This window comes from Aotus nancymaae, unplaced genomic scaffold (assembly GCF_030222135.1).
Source record: "Aotus nancymaae isolate 86718 unplaced genomic scaffold, 86718_ANA_hifiasm-v0.15.2.pri h1tg000020l, whole genome shotgun sequence".
Taxonomy (NCBI): domain Eukaryota; kingdom Metazoa; phylum Chordata; class Mammalia; order Primates; family Aotidae; genus Aotus; species Aotus nancymaae.
Genome location: NW_026988432.1, coordinates 64405399 through 64424567, shown reverse-complemented (window position 1 = coordinate 64424567; position 19169 = coordinate 64405399). Strand labels below are relative to the sequence as shown.

Here is a 19169-nt window from a genome sequence, read left to right as displayed (position 1 = left end):
TAAATCCTCAAATTATACATAATTGAAAAAACTTATTTTTACAATTTTCTTCCATATAACAACCATTGTAACTATTGAAAGCATTAAACTTCTTAAAATATATTATGTAATTATGCATTTTTAAATACTAGATAGCCTATATTATCATAATTTCTAATAAAAATTACTAACAAACATGTATACTACCTCATATAAAGTGATTACACCATATGTTTGAGTTGGTTCTCTCCATTGAAGAAATATCTTCTCTTCAAAGGTACTTCCTTGTATGGATTCAGTGGGAACAGCACCTGGGACTAAAGGAGGGTGGGAGGAGATAAATGTTTAAGTAATAAGCAATTAAAAAGTAGATTTTTCTAGACTTGGTAGGTTTTAACCTTCTATTGAAAGATAAGATTTTAATAGTCCACACACATACTTAAGTTTTCTTTAAAAATCTGAAACCAAAACCATTTTAGTGACACTGTCCTGATTAAAAGAAGAATTTTATCACCTTTTTCTTAAAAGTTTTAATAAATTAGACAGAGCTCAGTTTCATCTATTAAATAAATGTTTTTATTCTTCCATAAGAAATGAGGAAGGATTTGAAGTGATGAGAATTCCTACATACTCCTTGTCGGAGTGTAAACTGGTAGAACCACATTAGAAAATCATTGATCGTATGCAGTAAAGCTGAAGATGCACAGAACATATGACCCAATGGCCCCACATGCAGGCATATTCCCTAGCAACATTCTTGCATATATGCACCAGGAGACATATACGAAAATGTTAACAAAGCAGTGATTTTTTAATAATAATAAATCAGAAATGAATCGAATGGTTAGTAAGTTATGTTATATGATAAAGTACTGAAAAGACTGAAAATAAATGACAGGTATGTATCACATGGATGCAAGTTATAACCATAACACTGAATGATAAAAGCATGCCGAAAATATATATGAACTATTGTACTAGTGTATCTATTAAAATACATACAAAGTAGATGCTGATGTAGATGAAGTAACAATTTAGTCTTTAAACATTATTTTATTTGTTAATACTATACATTATTTGAGGGAAGTTTGATGCCATTTTCAAAACTTAAAATACATAACACCTTATAAGTTTGCAAGAAAATCTAACAAAAGTGAAGATGTTACTTGCCAATTTTCTATAAAATAATATTCAGTATTATTATGAAATATTATTTATCCCATCATCATTTTAAATGTAGTTTTTTAGTATGCTTCATGTTATATACAATTTAGTGTATTAGTATGTGTATGCTATTTATAGAATAGCTATACTGTTTATAAATATGCATATGTTTTGGGGTGCATAATCAAACTGTTTGGTGATGAAGTGAACGACCAATAAGTGGTCAGAGAGAACTCACACATCCCGATTTCAAAACTTACTGCAAAGCTACAGTAATCAAGACAGTGTGGTGTTGGCATAAGGAGATATATATATATATATATGGAATAGAACTGAGAATCCCAATACTCAAGAAGCCCTTACATTTGCAGTAAATTGATTTTTAGTAAGAGTACCAGGAAAATTCAATAAGGATAGAATAATCTTTTCAACCAATGCTACTGGTACAACTGGATAACCACACACACAAGAATGAAATTGGATTTCTAACTCCCACTATATATAATGATTAAATCTGAACAGTTTAAAGATTTAACTGTAAGAACAAAAACTATAAAACTCTTCAATAAAGCATACATGTAAATCTTCATTACCTTTGCTCAGGCAACAATTTCTTAGCCATGACACCAAAAGCAAAAGCAACCAAAGAAACTCTAGATAAACTATACATTGTCACAATGAAAACGTTTTGGGCATCAAAGGGAATTATTAAGAAAAGAAAAGACACAGAATGGGAGAGGGTTTCTGCATATCACATATATGATAAGAGATTTGTAATCTAGAATATGAAAGGAACTATATTAAAACCCAATAATAAGATAACAAATATTACAATTAGAAATGGGCAAAGGACCTGAATAAACAGTTCTCCAAAAAAGATACATAAACAGTCAATAAGCAAAGGAAAAGATACTCAGTATCATTAGCTAGAAAGAAACTGTAAATCAAAACTCCAATGAGATATCACCTCATACCCACTAGCATTACTATAATGAAAAAAACATGATAACAAGTGTGGCAAGAAGGAAGAGTAATCAGAAACCCCTCACCCTGCTGGAGGGAGGGTAAAGTCAGGCAGCTACTTTGAAAACACTTTGGCAGTGCCTCGATTGGTTAAACAGAGGTAGATTTACAACATAACCCAACAATTTCACTCCTAGATATGTACTCAGGACAAGTGAAAAAATGTCAATTCAAAAACTTGTTCATGAATATTCATAGCATTATTCATAATAGCCAAAAAGTAAAAACAACCCAAATATTTATCAAATGGTGAATGGACAAACATATCTCAATAAACTTTTTAAAAAGAGGTTGGAAATAATGTTTTAGATTGTGAGAGGATACGAATAGCTTTTTAATGACTGCTAAGACTACCACAGATTGGAAAGACTGCCTAGAATTTCAAAAGGACTCATAGATAGTATGCCTTTTTTGAGATGAGGAGCTACTTTTATGTAAATGAAGAACATTTACAGTTATTCCAATTAAAGTCAAGTGTTGTTTGGCAGAAAAAGAATACCGATTCATAAGGGAGGCCTGGGTTCTGATTTAAGACTATCCAATGATTAAATTATGCAATTTGAATAAATCATTGAACCTCTTTAGGTATCATTTGCCTCATTCTTAAAGTGAAGTTGGATTACGTTGATTTTTTGTTTTTTGGAAACAGGGTCTTGCTCTGTCATCTGGGCTGGAGTGCAGTGGGGCTATCATTGCTCACTGCAGCCTCAACCTCCCAGGTTTAAGTGATCTCTCACCTCAACCTTCTAAGTAGCTGGGACCACAGGTATGCACCAGCATGCTGGCTCATTTATTTTTACTTTCTGTAGTGATGGGGTCTCACTATGTTTCCCAGGTTGGTCTCCAACTCCTGGGCTCAAGGGATCCCCTCCTGCCTTGCCTCCCAAAGTGCTGGGATTATAGGCATGAGTCACTATACCCAGCCAAGTTAATTCTAATATTCAAATCCTTAATAGCACATAAATATGAAGATAATTGTTAGTCCTATGTTGAAGAAATTTATATACGAACACATTGAAGCAACAAAAAAACATTAAAAATGACAACACTCGTGAGTTCTAAGAAAATTTGGATTCCAAGCTCCGAGACTAAAATATTCATCATAATTAGAAGTTAAACTAAAACAGGCCATGCCTGAGAACAATTGACTAAGTCTCTTCCTCTTAACCTCAACAGTGTTTATGATGAGGTCATCCTCAGTTTTCTTACAGCATCAAGATAACTAGGATAAGTGACTCTATTTTGTGATAATATTTCTTATTTGAAAATATTAATCCATGTGCAGATGTAAAGAAGGTTGAGTTAGAAAAAACAAATCTTCATTTCATTCAATTAGTATAAACGAAAATACTAACTGTACTATGACATAGAAGGTATTCAAAATCATGTTAGGCAGAGGATATTTTAGAAGGATGAACTTATTAGAATGTATTGGTGGAGACTCTGTGATAGATGCCAGTGGAATAGTTGACAGGAAACCCTAAGGGGGATTCTGATAATCACTTTAAGGTTAGGAAAAGGCAAAATTAAAAGAATATTAATAAATAATTAATAGACTATTAATTAAATTAGAGAGGACAGTACCTCATGGTAACTTAGGTCTAGTACCTATTTTTAGAAGTTCTGGGAATTAAGGATCTGGGATATAAAGCCATAATATCAAAGTTTGTACAACTTATCCTTGGGCTGTATAGGATTTTATTAACATTAATAAAATGTAATTTTTTTCTCACACAATTTCTGATGAAATAAACTATATTTCTATAAAAGTACTATACTACAATACAACTCACAACGTTCAATGAATTGTAACCTTTGGTAATGGATAAACAAAGTGATTCATCAATTCTTCTCTCCTCAAACTTGGTATTTGACAATTAACTCTATTTCTTTCCTCTCTCTGCCTTTTCTGAAGTCCTTTTTTGGGGGCAGGTTAGAAAATATAGCTTGAAAATAAAATTTTTTCTAATTAACGAAATGCTAGCATGCTAGGAAAACAATAGATTTTTATTTGGAAGTAATATATGCTCCAGCTTCAGGGACTAGCAAGATAATTTAAAGAGTGATTCTGTCCTCATGTTTTGATGGAGCTTAACAGAATTCCTAGCTCATAACAGTTCTCAATTTGAAACCAATAGTGTTCAATAGGTTCATGCTTTAGCAATACATATCTGGAAATGACTGTATTTTATTTATCTCATTGATGTAACCATTGTTGTTTATTAAAACATGAATTAAATGCGTATCAACAATACTTTATTGTTTCATTTAAATACGAAGTATTTTTGGGTGTTTATTACTCAATATCATACACACTGCCATAGAAAAAAAACAGTTGGTACTTCTTGTCAAGTAGTTTACAATAAAATATATATATATATATCTCATAATGAGGGAGCAAGGAAGAATCATAATGAGTGGCTATGAATCATTACAACACTAAGAAAGGCCCCTTTCTGGCAGCTACAACCAGCTCTCCATGTAAATTTCTTCTATCCCTAATGTAACTCAGAATTGTTACTATTCTCACTTCTCAGATCAAGAAATTGAGGGTCAGAGATTTAAGGATCTTATGAAGACAAATAAGGTCAGAAGGCTGTGTGTAACATGGACTAAAGAGCTGGAGACAGCTTTGTGAAGGACCTGAAATGTGAGGAGAGCTTCAGTGGGGAGCAGAGTGGGTGAGCCTCAGAAGCCCCCAGGAGAGGCCCTGACTGGCTGAGGAGAACAATTAGGCAACCATGAGGAGGCCAGGATGCACAGAGTAGGACAGGGACCAGCACAGGGATGGCTTTGCAGAACAATCTGCTGTGAAGGAAACGTTATTCTTCTCAGAAAATGAGCCAACAATATAGAAGACCTTGACAGCCAAGGCACTGGAATGAAGATTAAGTGGAAGAGGCACTGAAGACTCTTGTAGAAAGAGAGCCAAGATGAAAATGTATTTTTCAGATTAGTTAGTGAGAGAGCAGGTGTCAGGAGGGGCATTAGAATAGAAAAAAGCTAGAACCACAAAGAAAAGGTAGAAACAATTATAGATATTTCAGCATAAAATAAAAAGTATTTGAACACAGTGGAAGTTGACAGAAAAGAACAATCTAAAACTTTGGAAGTAGAAACAATGGAAGTTAGGACAAGAGTCAATAGAGAAATGTAGGGCAGGAAGGAGCCAGCCGTGACTGGTTGACAATTGGGGCACCATCTTCTCCTCTCCTGGGAGATGAGAGAGAATTGGAAGAAACAGAGCTTCTGATGTCAACCTTGACTGAGTGGCTTCCATCAAACTTAGACTCCCTCTCAAACTACTGCTTGAGAGAAATCAACACAAACAGGACTGGAGGGACAGTAACAGAGGAAAGAGGATGTGCAGTAGAGCGCCTCATTTACTCTCGCTATTTCTGTTTTCCTTCTGTAGAAATATGCAGGTGGTGGGTAGGTAAAAACACTCAAAAATCCTTTTGTAGTTCTTTTAATGAAACAATAAAGTATCACTCTAAACATTTAACTCATGGTGTAATCAGTGGTGGAAATTACATTATCAGTTACATGAAGAAACAAAAAGCTAAACAACTACTTTTCTTAGGAATAGTCCATTCATTCATTTAATGGGCTTCCCATGTTCTTTGTCACTTACTTTGATGCTTGAAAAAGGATTTTTAGGTCAAATATATGATATACTATCACTGTATTTTATGTACTATATGAATACATTATTATACACAAGGGTTCCCTGTATCATCTGTGCAAAAGAACATTTATATCCATGCTATGAGATTCAAGACAAAATTTTACTATTTTAAGTTATTATGGAAGTTTCCTATATATTTGTCTTTTTGATGAGTTACTGGTGACATGCATGGTTTATTTGTTAAGTAGTAATTTATTAAAGTAATATCTAGTTTCAACATTGTTCCTGTGGAGAAAAATGATCTATTTCATGACCATCAACTTAAAGTTTCTCGAGACTGTGTTAAAAAACAAGGACAGCCTCTATTTTGTACTAAATTTTTATCTGAACTATGAAAAATGTTTCAGAATGTGATTTAACTATATTTAGATAAGCATTTAATATAAATAACCTAATACCCAAAACAACAGTTTTTCCATCCAATGATTTTATATAAATAATCTAATACCCAAAACAACAATTTTTCAGTCCAATGAAATAAAACTTGAATGAAGAACTATTGAGAGCAATATGGAATGATTATATATAGAAAAGTAACTATATGAGTAATAATGACATTTCTACATCTCTACTCCCTTTTCCCTCTTTCAATCAGTGCTTAAGAATACAGAGTACAGATACACATTTGTGTTGTTCAACAATGTAAGTAGTTCTTTCTTCCATCTTCACTGCAAAGATCTCAAAAGAAAAAAACGTTGCTTTTTGAAAGAACAGGTTTTACATAAACATATCATTCAAAGCTACTCACGGTCTTCATCTGTCTGCACTATGAGTTCTTGGCTTTCCTTCCGGCCCTCTGGGTTCATGAGGATCAGTTTCACGCTGACATTGGTGTATGGTGACAGGTTAGTGATTGTGTGTTGAGGGTGTGAGTTTTCTGTATCCCAGCTTACTTCTTCTCGCACTTGTTCTTGTCCTCCAACTTGGTAACAGTAGTGGACAGTGAGATTATAACTATGGCAACGAGTTACATTATATCCAAACGGCTCCCAGCGGATAGTGATTTGCCGAGATTTGACCTCCACTACTTCTAGTTTTCTTGGGCCACGCATGGGATCTATTAAGAAAATAAGACAAAAGAAAACATGAGAGAAAAGAAAGATAAAGTTTCAGGTCAAGCCCAAATGTCACATAGATTCCTACTTGTTCCCAACACCTGGTCTCCTTTCCTTCCTGGATAATAACATCCCTAAATCTTGGTTAGGCATTTGGCTACCCAGAGTAAAGATGAAAGCTTCCATTATTTTCTTCAGACAGATGTGGCCATGTGCGTAAGTTCTGATGAATGGCATATAAGATGAAATGTCCAAAATAGTTTCTGAGAGGTGTTCTTAAAAGGCAGGGGGTCACCATCTTTGGTCCTTCTTCTTTCCTTTTAGCTGGATGGAGCATATGATGTTTGGAGCTCAGGCAGCCATGGTGAACTATGAAGCATGTAAATGTTAAGAATTCAAAGCAATGATGAAGGAGGAGCCAGGGTCTCTGATATCACAGAACTACCATACCAGCCCTGACCTTCCTACTTCCAAACATTTCATTAGGAAAAATTAAATATTATCTTATTTAAGCCTCTTTTCCTCTGGGTCTCTGATAAAATAAACCAGTCTTAACACTGATACATGTGTTTTATCTTTAAACATTAATTTATAATTAATTGAAAAGCACAAGAGTAAAAGCTTGAGAATTGTGCCTGAAATAATATGATTAGAGAATATAAACTTCTGTGCAGAACAGGTGTTTTCGAATTTCAATCTGAATAGAATTCCACACAATCAATGCTAAAGTATTTCTTGCCTATTCACGACAATTTCTTGGTATTCTTGTTTTAGCCCAAGCTCAAGGTACAGTTTCAAGCTTAGAAATCTAAATGACATGGAGAGAATATAAGCATTTTGGCATGGTTTAAAATAAAATACAAACCACTGCTCAAGAAAATAAGGGAGGACACAAACACATGGAAAAACATTCCATGCTCATGAATAGGAAGAATCAATATTATGAAAATGGCCATACTGCCCAAAGTAACTTATAGATTCAATGCTATCCCCATCAAGTGACCATTGACTTTCTTTACAGAATTAGAAAAAAACTACTTTAAATTTCATATAGAACCAAAAAAGAGCCCATATAGCCAAGAGAATCATAAGCAAAAGGAACGAAGCTGGAGGCATCATGCTACTTGACTTCAAACTATATTACAAAGCTACAGAAACCAAAATAGCAAGGTACTGGTATCAAAACAGATATATAGACCAATGGAACAGAACAGAGGCCTCAGAAATAACACCAAACATCTACAACCATCTGATCTTTAACACACCTGACAACAAGCAACGGGGAAAGGATTGCCTATTTAATAAATGGTGCTGGGAAAACTGGCTGGCAATATGCAGAAAACTGAAAGTGGACGCCTTCCTTACACCTTATACAAAAATTAATTCAAGGTGGATTAAAAACTTAAATGTAAGACCTAAAACCATAAAAACACTGGAAGAAAACCTAGGCAATACCATTCAGGACATAGGCATGGGCAAAGACTTCATGACTAAAACACCAAAGGCAATGGCAACAAAACCCAAAATTCACAAATGGGATCTAATTAAACTCCAGAGCTTCTGCACAGCAAAAGAAACTAACATCAGAGTGAATAGGCAACCTACAGAATGGGAGAAAATTTTCACAATCTATCCATCTGACAAAGGGCTAATATCCAGAATCTATAAGGAACTTAAAAAAATTTACAAGAAAAAAACAAACAACTTCATGAAAAAGTGGGCGAAGGATATGAACAAACAGTTCTCAAAAGAAGACATTTATGTGGCCAACAAACATATGAAAAGAAGCTCACCATCCCTGATCATTAGAGAGATGCAAATCAAAACCACATTGAGATATCATCTTACACCAGTTAGAATGGCGATCATTAAAAAAATCAGGAGACAACAGATGCTGGAGAGGATGCGGAGATATAGGAACGCTTTTACACTGTTGGTGGGAGTGCAAATTAGTTCAACCATTGTGGAAGACAGTGTGGCAATTCCTCAAGGATCTAGAAATAGAAATACCATTTGGTCCAGGAATCCCATGACTGGGTGTATATCCAAAGGATTACAAATCATTCTACTATAAAGACACATGCACATGTACGTTTACTGCAGCACTATTCACAATAGCAAAGACTTGGAACCAACCCAAATGCCCATCAATGATAGAATGGATAAAGAAAATGTGGCACATATATACCATGGAATAGTATATAGCCATAAAAAAGGATGAGTTCATGTCCCTTGCAGGGACATGGGTGAAGCTAGAAACCATCATTCTCAGCAGACTAACAGAAGAACAGAAAACCAAACACCACATGTTCTCACTCTTAGTGAGAGTTGAACAATGAGAAGACATGGACACAGGGAGGGGAACATAACACACCGGGGCCTGTTAGAGGGTAGGGGGCTAGAGGAAGAAAAGTATTCGGAGAAATACCTAATGTAGATGACGGGTTGATGGGTGCAGCAAACCACCATGGTACATGTATACCTATGTAGCAAACCTGCATGTTCTGCACATGTATCCCAGAACTTACAGTATTTAAGAAAACCCTGATAAAATCTTGGGGTTAAAAAAATAAAATATATGCAGACAAAGTTTAAATTTGTTTATGAAATAATGATGGAAATAAATACTACTACATAAATAACATTTATCGAGCACTTACAATATACCATGCACTGCTAAAAAAAAATTTAGCATTCAGAAGTTTAGGAAAAGCCTAACCTAAAATGTTCTGCATTGTACATCCATAGATCGTTTGATTCATAATTTTGATTTTTGCTTGTCTGAAGTGTGCTCACCAAATATGAATGTAAAGAGATATATAATTGAGAAGAGACAATAAACTTGAGATATAAAAGCTACAGTTTACTGCACACTTACTATGTGTAAGTTGCTTTCTATATATTCCATATTCCTTAAAATAGCCCTGTAAATATTTTTATTTCTAGTATATAAAGATAAAAATTGTGACCAAGGTAGGCTCAATAACTTGATCAGGGTCAGGGTTTGCTGTGGCACTTGAATTTAGATCTGACAACTACAAATAATGCTGCTCCCACTCTACTGTTGTTCTCTACCAAACTAAAGAGAATCAGGTAAAAAGAAATCAGGATATTAAAGATACTAAGACTCTACCTAAAACATGCCCAAAGAATGTACAATATAATAAAGATCCAATGTATTTAAACTTGAGACGAAAGTGCTGACAGGAATTCTTCTCCCTTTTCCTGCTAATTCATAGAAGCAAGGATCACGGCCATATTCCCCGATTCAGCTGTACCAGAGAGCATGGCCTGCACTTCAGGGTGCTGCAAACCTGTCTGGACTATTGTTGACGTTCACTTCTTGATTCCTATTTGTGCGTAAATTCCTTGTGTCTGTTTTCTCCATCATTTATGCCATAGAGAGAACTTAAAATCCCCCCTTTTTACCTACAACCTCTGGCAAATGAAAATGTTTAAAGTGGAATAATGTTAAATATGCAATGTAAAATTTAGCAGATACCTGCTGTAATCATAAAATAGAATTAATAAAGATCATTCATGCTACTCTGTCCTGTAATAAATCTAAGAAGCAAGGATGAAAACTCCACCAAGAACTCGTGAGAGGCATTCTCATGGAATGTTCCTTATTACAAAATTAATATTTTATATTTAAATTACTTCTGTAGGGAAAATGTCATAAATAAATTATTTAGAAATAACATGAAGGTTGGGTTTTTTTGCAGATTAGTAACTTTCACAACTTAAGGGAAATGTCTAATTTTATATCATGGTTCATTATTTGAATGTTCATAAAAACTTCTAGTAAGCTCCAGATCCCTTATACATAAACAGATCAACATGTGTCCCTTCTTGCTTTTCCTTATTAATCACAGGTCTCCTATTCATCACAGGACTGTTCTAATGCATTTTCTTAAGATTTTCATCAATTTTACTGAATAATAAAATGACTAAAGTTTTCAGATATTAGTTTAAACAAGAAGCGCAGTTCTAACTTAATTTCAATGGAAAACTATTTTCCACTGCATAAATAAGTCTGCATCATTCAGTATTCCTTAGCCAAGAAAATATATACTTAAATTAAGTCCCGGCATTAAAAACAAAGGCTTCTGTCTGTCTACTGGTCAAGGTTTCTTGAAACATGCACTACTTTTCTCTGTGAATACCTTTTAGAATTCCACCACAGTAAAATTATGTCTCAAATTTCCCATACATTTGCCAAGTACTATAGCTAAGCCTAACACAAAACAATCATTTCTATGACAAAGACTCTAAATTCCCTATTGTCATGAGTGGTAATCAGACTAGAGACAGAGGCCATATGAGGTTTAAATCTTAGATGAAAAGAGGGTGGCACTTCACTGCCTTGCATCTTTACGTAAAGCAAAACTACAGTCAACCAAAGCAAAACTATCTTACAAATACTCGCTTCTGCAGAGTATTTTCCTTTGTGCCCTATGTGAGCTTTTGACTATGGCCTGTAGTTCTGCTGTGTCTACTAATGTGTTGCTATCAACATGGCAGGGTCAATATCAATGGGGGTAGGAAGGGTCACATCAACATAGGATAGGGATGAAGGCCTCTTTGACTCTGATTGCTAAACACTTCTCCCATTTGTCAAAAGCCTATAGGAGAAGTTGGATCAACATCATGACACAGGGACGGATGGAGTACTGTCATTTTCTCTTACCAAGGTCCAAACGCAAAGTTAAGTGAGTTGGGGAAATGGATGATAAAGAAGATACATACAGTACCATAAATGAAATTCCATGTGCTACCATGTACTTATGACAGCAGCCTCCTTTAATGATAGTATTGATAGGCTATGCCCAATGACTAAGGAAATCTGAAAATTCTTTTAACTCATACTAAGCAAACTGCTTGATTTCAATGTTTCTTTTTTTTCCTGCCATTCTGCAAAGTTAAATTCTGATCCAGCAATGGATTTATAATAATTACATCTTAAGTTAGTGTTTTATAATACCTTTGTTTTCAATGTTTCTGCAGAACAATTTTCGTTAGTGTGTTGCTAACTGTGAATGAGGCATTCCACAGGGACATTTACTCTAGTAAGTGATGCTGATGATCACTAACACTCTGAAGGGCATCACTTTAGAAATATGACACACTGTAAGAAACAAATGGCAATTTCATAACCAGAAATGTGTAATTTTGGTAGGCTAACTGGAACTCACACTGCATTTCTGGGAGTAGAATACAAACACTGCCCACCGAAATATTGGCATAGCATTACAATCACTGTGTGTACAATATAAATCTCTTACAGTTAGATAACAGGATAATAAATTGTTTTCGTAGGACCACTAGTTGTAGGAAATTTCTCCTCTTTTCTCACAATTCTGAAGATGCTACTGAGGATGGAATCGATTCCAAGGCCATTTTTCTTCACACTCAGACCTTCTGGCCACACTGATGCCTCTCCACTTCCCTGAAAGGGTATCATGACAGGCCCCACTGGCATGAATCTGAGGCCAGGCAGTTCACTGTGGGCCACTGACTCATGATAAGAGATGAGAATGGCTTCCCTATGGACGAGTGCACTGGCTGTCACACCGGAAGCTCAGTGAGCTCTTACCAACTCACCCACTGATGCCTGCAGCATTTTTCATTCTGTTCTTTTTCTGCCAGCTTGAGCCAGGTTTCCAGCAGAGAAGTCTGTCAGTTGCAGTCCTGACCTCAGGGACCAGCAAGCCTACTTCTAGCCTCCAGCACTTCAGCATCCTATTTAATCAGTGATCCTGGCTCCTTCTACACTCAGTCCTGTTTTTCTATGAGTAAGGGCAAAACTGACTGATAGGATCAATTTCCATTGCAGGTTCAATTCACAGCTCATTTCTTTGGAACTCTGCACTTTACCTTCTATTACTACTACAGTGCTTTTTCAGAAACTCAATTTCAGAACCTGTGAGAGATATTTGGGTGTAATTTTAGGATCCTGTCATGGATAATAAAAAACACAGATTATAACTGTGCTCCTGCTAACAGGTTTCTCTTTTCTACCTCTCCCTGCACTCTACGGAGGTCTATTACAATAAAGAGAATAACCAACCACAATGGCATGGTGGGCCCCTTCAGGACCTCCAGCTATTGTACTTCTGCCTCACCAGTCACACTAGAGGGTGACAAAATAATAAAGCAATAGCTCCCTTTCATTTACTATTTAGTGAAATCAGAGCAAAGGCCTGAGTAACTAATATCATAGTGGCCTACCCCAAATTCAGTATTCCTAAGCGGTAACGATTCCAGTTACATGGCCTTGTTTTTAGGTGAGGTAGCTAAAGGTTTTCAATTTGTCAATGCTTTCCAGAGTTTAAACACTATCTTGTCAGTCAAGCTGAAATTGCTGGAATACAACGATCTTTCATTTACACTGCCCTACAGGCATCTATGTATTTGTGAGGTAACTGAATGAATTCAAACTTATCCCAAGAACTATATAAATTTGAATAGTTTTTTCCTCCAGAATACTTTTCATAGATATCACATTAATAGTTTTCACATTTTATCATAATTAGAATCAAAAAATTCCCTTGGAAACAATCTGTTTTTCTTAAATAAATCATACAATCCTATATAAGGGAGAACAGTATCTTCCAAACAAACAGGCCAAATTTCAAAAACAGTACTCATTTAAGAGAAGGAAAAAAATAGTCTTATATACTAAATGAAGGAAAGTGTGACAATGCCAAAGTCTACACAAAATCGTTCTACTCTATTTCTTTCTTTTTTTTGAGACGGAGTCTCGCTCTTTGTTACCCAGGCTGGAGTGCAATGGCGCGATCTTGGCTCACCGCAACCTCCGCCTCCTGGGTTCAGGCAATTCTCCTGCCTCAGCCTCCTGAGTAGCTGGGATTACAGGCACGTGCCACCGTGCCCAGCTAATTTTTTTGTATTAGTAGAGACGGGATTTCACAATGTTGACCAGGATGGTCTCGATCTCTCAACCTCGTGATCCACCCGCCTCGGCCTCCCAAAGTGCTGGGATTACAGGTTTGAGCCACCGCGCCCGGCCTCTACTCTATTTCTTGATTGAACATGGACATAGTTTCAGGATGTCTTTCATGTTTTCCAAATGCTGGTTTGAACTCGGCCTAAATTGTAAAGGTAAGTAAGCTATTGCCCCATTTTGCTGGGAAATAGACTACTCACACAGCAACTAAACCATTTAAATTTAAATTTCCATCACATTAGAGAGCTAGAATTCCTATTCACATTTTATGGCAAATGTGCAGGATTATCTTACATGATAAAATGTCTGGGATATACAGTTATGGTAAAAACCCAGTTCTCAGGTAAGGGAGAACATAGTCCACAACTGACAGCCTAGATAGAGGGAGCACTCTCTAGCAGTGTTACGTAATGCTGAAGAGCAGTGTGTACAAATGCTTTGCTTAGTTCTTGGTTTGGCTTGCACATTTAATAAATAAAGTAAAAGAGTACATACTGGACTCTGGGCTAGTCATCCAAGGTACCTGGTTTCAAAATAATTCCACCAAGTATTTCAGGATAATATTTTATTAAAATATATTTTATTGCACTTTAGGTTCTGGGGTAAATGGGCAAAACATGCAGGATTGTTGCATAGGTATGTACATGGCAATGTGGTTTACTGCCTCCATCCTCTCATCACCTATATCTGGCATTTCTCCCCATGTTATCCCTCCCCAACCTCTCTGCCCCCAGCTGTCCCTCCCCTATTCCCACACAACAGACCATAATGTGTGATGCTCCTCTCCCTGTGTCCATGTGTTCTCATTGTTCAACACCCCCCTATGAGTGAGACCTTGAGGTGTTTGGTTTTCTGTTCTTGTGTCAGTTTGCTGAGAATGATGGTTTCCAGATTCATCCATGTCCCTATAAAGGACATGAACTCATTGGTTTTTATGGCTGCACAGTATTCCATGGTGTATATGTGTAAAATTTTCCTTGTCCAGTCTATCATCAATGGGCATTTGGGTTGGTTCCAGGTCTTCGCTATTGTAAAGAGTGACGCAGTGAACATACATGTGCATGTGTCTTTGTAACAGAATGATTTATACTCCTTTGGATATACACCTAGTAATGGGATTGCTGGGTCAAATGGAATTTCTATTTCTAGGTCCTTGAGGAATTGCCACACTGTCTTCCACAATGGTTGAACTAATTTACACTCCCACCAACAGTGTGGAAGTGTTCCTATTTCTCCACATCCTCTCCAGCATCTGTTGTCTCCAGATTTTTTAATGATCGCCATTCTAACTGGCGTGAGATGGTATCTCAATATGGTTTTGATTTGCATTTCTCTATTGACCAGTGATGGTGAGCTTTGTTTCATATTTTTGTTGGCCTCATAAATGTCTTCTTTTGAAAAGTGTCTGTTCATGTCTTTCGCCCACTTTTGAATGGGTTTGTTTTTTTTTTCTTGTAAATCTGTTTTAGTTCTTTGTAGATTCTGGATATTAGCCCTTTGTCAGATAGGTAGATTGAAAAGTTTTTTCCCATTCTGTTGGTTGCCAGTTCACTCAAATGATTGTTTCTTTTGCTGTACAGAAGCTCTGGAGTTTAATTAGATCCCATTTGTCTATTTTGGCTTTTACTGCCAATGCTTTTAGTGTTTTAATCATGAAGTCTTTGCCTACGCTTATGTCCTGAATGGTTTTGCCTAGGTTTTCTTCTAGGGTTTTTATGGTGTTAGGCCTTATGTTTCAGTCGTTAATCCATCTGGAGTTAGTTTAAGTGTAAGGTGTCAGGAAGGGGTCCAGTTTCTGCTTTCTGCACATTGCTAGCCAGTTTTCCCAACACCATTTATTAAACAGGGAATCCTTTCCTCGTTGCTTATTTTTGTCAGGTTTGTCAAAGATCAGATGGTTGTAGATGTGTGATGTTGCTTCTGAGGCCTCTGTTCTGTTCCGTTGGTCTTTATCACTGTTTTGGTGCCAGTTCCATGCTATTTTGATTACTGTAGCCTTGTAGGATAGTTTCAAGTCAGGTAGCATAATGCCTCCAGCTTTGTTCTTTTTGCTTAGGATTGTCTTGGCTATAGGGGCTCTCTTTTAGTTCCATAGGAAGATTAAGGTGGTTTTTTCCAGTTCTGTGAAGAAGATCATAGGTAGCTTGATGGGGATAGCATTGAACCTATAAGTTACTTTGGGCAGTATGGCCATTTTCACAATATTGATTCTTCCTAACCATGAGCATGGAATGTTTTTCCATCTGTTTGTGTCCTCTCTTATTTCATTGAGCAGTGGTTTGTAGCTCTCCTTGAAGAGGGCTTTTACATTCTTTGGTGGTTGTATTCCTTTATTTGAAACCAATAAAGATGTTCTTGGTTTTGAAGAACATTTTTATTTCTGCCTTCATTTCATTGAGTTGCTGTATTCCTAGGTAATTTATTCTCTTTGTAGCAATTGTGAATGGTATTCGTTCTTGATTCGACTCTAAGTCTGTTATTGTTGTATAGGAATGCTTGTGATTTCTGCACATTCATTTTGTATCCTGAGACTTTGCTGAAGTTGCTTATCAGTTTCAGGAGATTTTGGGCTGAGACAATGGGGTCTTCTAAATATACAACCATGTCATCTGCAAATAGGGACAATTTGACTTCCTCCTTTCCTAATTGAATACACTTTATTTCTTTTTCTTGCCTGATTGCTCTGGCTACAACTTCCAATAATATATTAAATATGAGTGATGAGAGAGGGCAGCCTGTCTAGTGCCAGATTTCAAAGGGAATGCTTCCAGTTTTTGCCCATTCAGTATGATACTGGCTGTGGGTTTGTTATATATAGCTTTTATTATTTTGAGATACATTCCCTTAATATCTAGTTTGTTCAGAATTTTTAGCATAGGGGCTATTAAATTTAGTTGAAGGCCTCCTCTACATCTATTGAGATAATCATGTGTTTTTTGTCTTTGGTTCTGTTTATGCGGTGGATTACATATATAGACTTGCATATGTTGAACCAGTCTTGCATCCCTGGGATGAAGCCTACTTGATCATGGTGGATAAGCTTTTTGATGTGCTGTTGCAATCGGTTTGCCAGTATTTTATTGAAGATTATTGCATCTATGTTCATCATGGATATTGGCCTGAAGTTTTCTTTTTTTATTGAGTCTCTGCCAGGTTTTGGTATCAGGATGATGTTGGTCTCATAAAATGATTTGGGAAGGATTCCCTCTTTTTGGATTATTTGGAATAGTTTCAGAAAGAGTGATACCAGCTCCACTTTGTATGTCTGGTAGAATTTGGCTGTGACCCCATCTGGACCTGGGCTTTTTTTTTTGGTTGGTAGGCTATTAATTGCCACCTCAACTTTAGCCCTTGTTATTGGTCTATTCAGGGTTTCAACTTCTTCTTGGTTTAGGCTTGGGAGGGTGCAAGTGTCCAGGAATTTATTCATTTCTTCCAGGTTTACTAGTTTGTGTGCATAGAGTTGTTTATAGTAATCTCTGATGGTAGTTTGTATTTCTGTGGAATCAGTGGTGATATACTCTTTATCATTTTTATTGCATCTATTTGATTCTTCTCTCTTTTCTTTTTTATTAATATGGCTAGTGGTCTATTTTGTTGATCTTTTAAAAAAACCAGCTGCTGGATTTAATGATTTTTTGAAGGGTTTTTTGTGTCTCTATCTCCTTCAGTTCTGTTCTGATCTTAGTTATTTCTTCTCTTCTGGTAACTTTTGTATTTTTTTGATCTTGCTCCTCTAGCTCTTTCAATTTTGATGATAGGGTGTCAATTTTAGATCTTTCTTTGCTTCTCTTGTGGGCATTTATTGCTATAAATTTTCCTCTAGACACTGCTTTAAATGTGTTCCAGAGATTCTGGTATGTTGTATCTTCGTTCTTGTTGGTTTCGAAGAACATGTTTATTTCTGCCTTCATTTCATTGTTTATGCAGCCAACATTTAAGAGCCAGTTGTTCAGTTTCCATGAAGTTGTGTGGTCTGACTTATTTTCTTAATTCCAAATTCTAATTTTATTGCACTGTGGTCTGAGAGACTGTTTCTTATCATTTCCATTCGTTTTCATTTGTTGAGGAGTAATTTACTTCCAATTATGTGGTTAATTTTAGAGTAGGTGTGATGTGGTGCTGAGAAGAGTGTATAATCTGTGGATTTGGGGTGGAGAGTTCTGTATGTGTCTATTAGGTTTGCTTGGTCCAGATCTGAGTTTAAGCCCTGGATATCTATGTTAATTTTCTGTCTTCTTGATCTGTCTAATATTGACAGTGGAGTGTTAAAGTCTCCCACTATTATTGTGTGGGAGTCTAAGTCTCTTTGTAGGTCATTAAGAACTTGCTTTATGTATCCAGGTGCTCCTGTATTGGGTGCGTATATATTTAGGATCATTAGTTCTTCATGTTGCATTGATCCTTTTACCATTATATAATGCCCTTCTTTGTCTCTTTTGATCCTTGCTAGTTTAAAGTCCATTTTATCAGAGACTAGGATTGTAACTCCTGCTTTTTTTTGCTCTCCATTTGCTTGATAACTCTTCCTCCATCCCTTTACTTTTAGTCGTTGTATGTCCTTGCATGTGAGATGGGTTTCCTGAATTCAGCACACCAACAGGACTTGACTTTTTATCCAATTTGCCAGTCTGTGTCTTTTGATTGGGGTATTTAGCCCATTTACATTTAAGGTTAATATTGTTATGTGTGAATCTGATCCTGCCATTTTGATGCTAGCTGGTTGTTTTGCCCATTAGATGATGCAGTTTCTTCATTGTGTTGATGCTTTTTACCATTTGGTATGTTTTTGGAGTGGCTGGTACTGGTTATTGCTTTCTGCGTTTAGTGCTTCTTTCAGGAGCTCTTGTAAGGCAGGCCTGGTGGTGACGAAATCTCTCAGCAAATGCTTTTTCATAAAGGATTTTATTTCTCCTTCACTTATGAAGCTTACTTTGGTAGGATATGAAATCTAGGTTGAAAGTTTTTTTCTTTAAGGATGTTGAATATTGGCCCCCACTCTCTTCTGGCTTGTAGGGTTTCTGCCTAGAGATCCACTGTGAGTCTGATGGGCTTTCCTTTGTGGGTAACCCGACCTTTCTCTCTGGCTACCCTTAGCACTTTTTCCTTCATTTCAACCCTGGTGAATCTAACAATTATGTGCCTTGGGGTTGCTCTTCTTAAGGAATATCTTTGTGGTGTTCTCTGTATTTCCTGGACTTGAACATTGGCCTGCCTTGCTAGGTTGGGGAAGTTCTCCTGGATAATATCCTGAAGAGTGTTTTCCAGCTTGGATTCATTCTCTTCGTCA

General features: G+C 36.3%; 1 protein-coding gene across 8 annotated transcripts in view; it reads right to left on the bottom strand.

Annotated features, from left to right (window-relative positions):
* The window catches only part of PTPRM (protein tyrosine phosphatase receptor type M), an 849557-nt gene that overhangs the window by 329059 nt on the left and 501329 nt on the right, over positions 1-19169 (bottom strand). For all 8 annotated transcript variants that reach the window (XM_012446821.3, XM_012446813.3, XM_064379418.1 and 5 more), the window contains 2 exons: positions 6603-6911; positions 187-296 (listed from right to left, as the gene is read on the bottom strand). In XM_012446821.3, coding sequence (XP_012302244.1) covers positions 187-296; positions 6603-6911 — 419 coding nt within the window. The remainder of the gene's footprint in view (positions 1-186; positions 297-6602; positions 6912-19169) is intronic.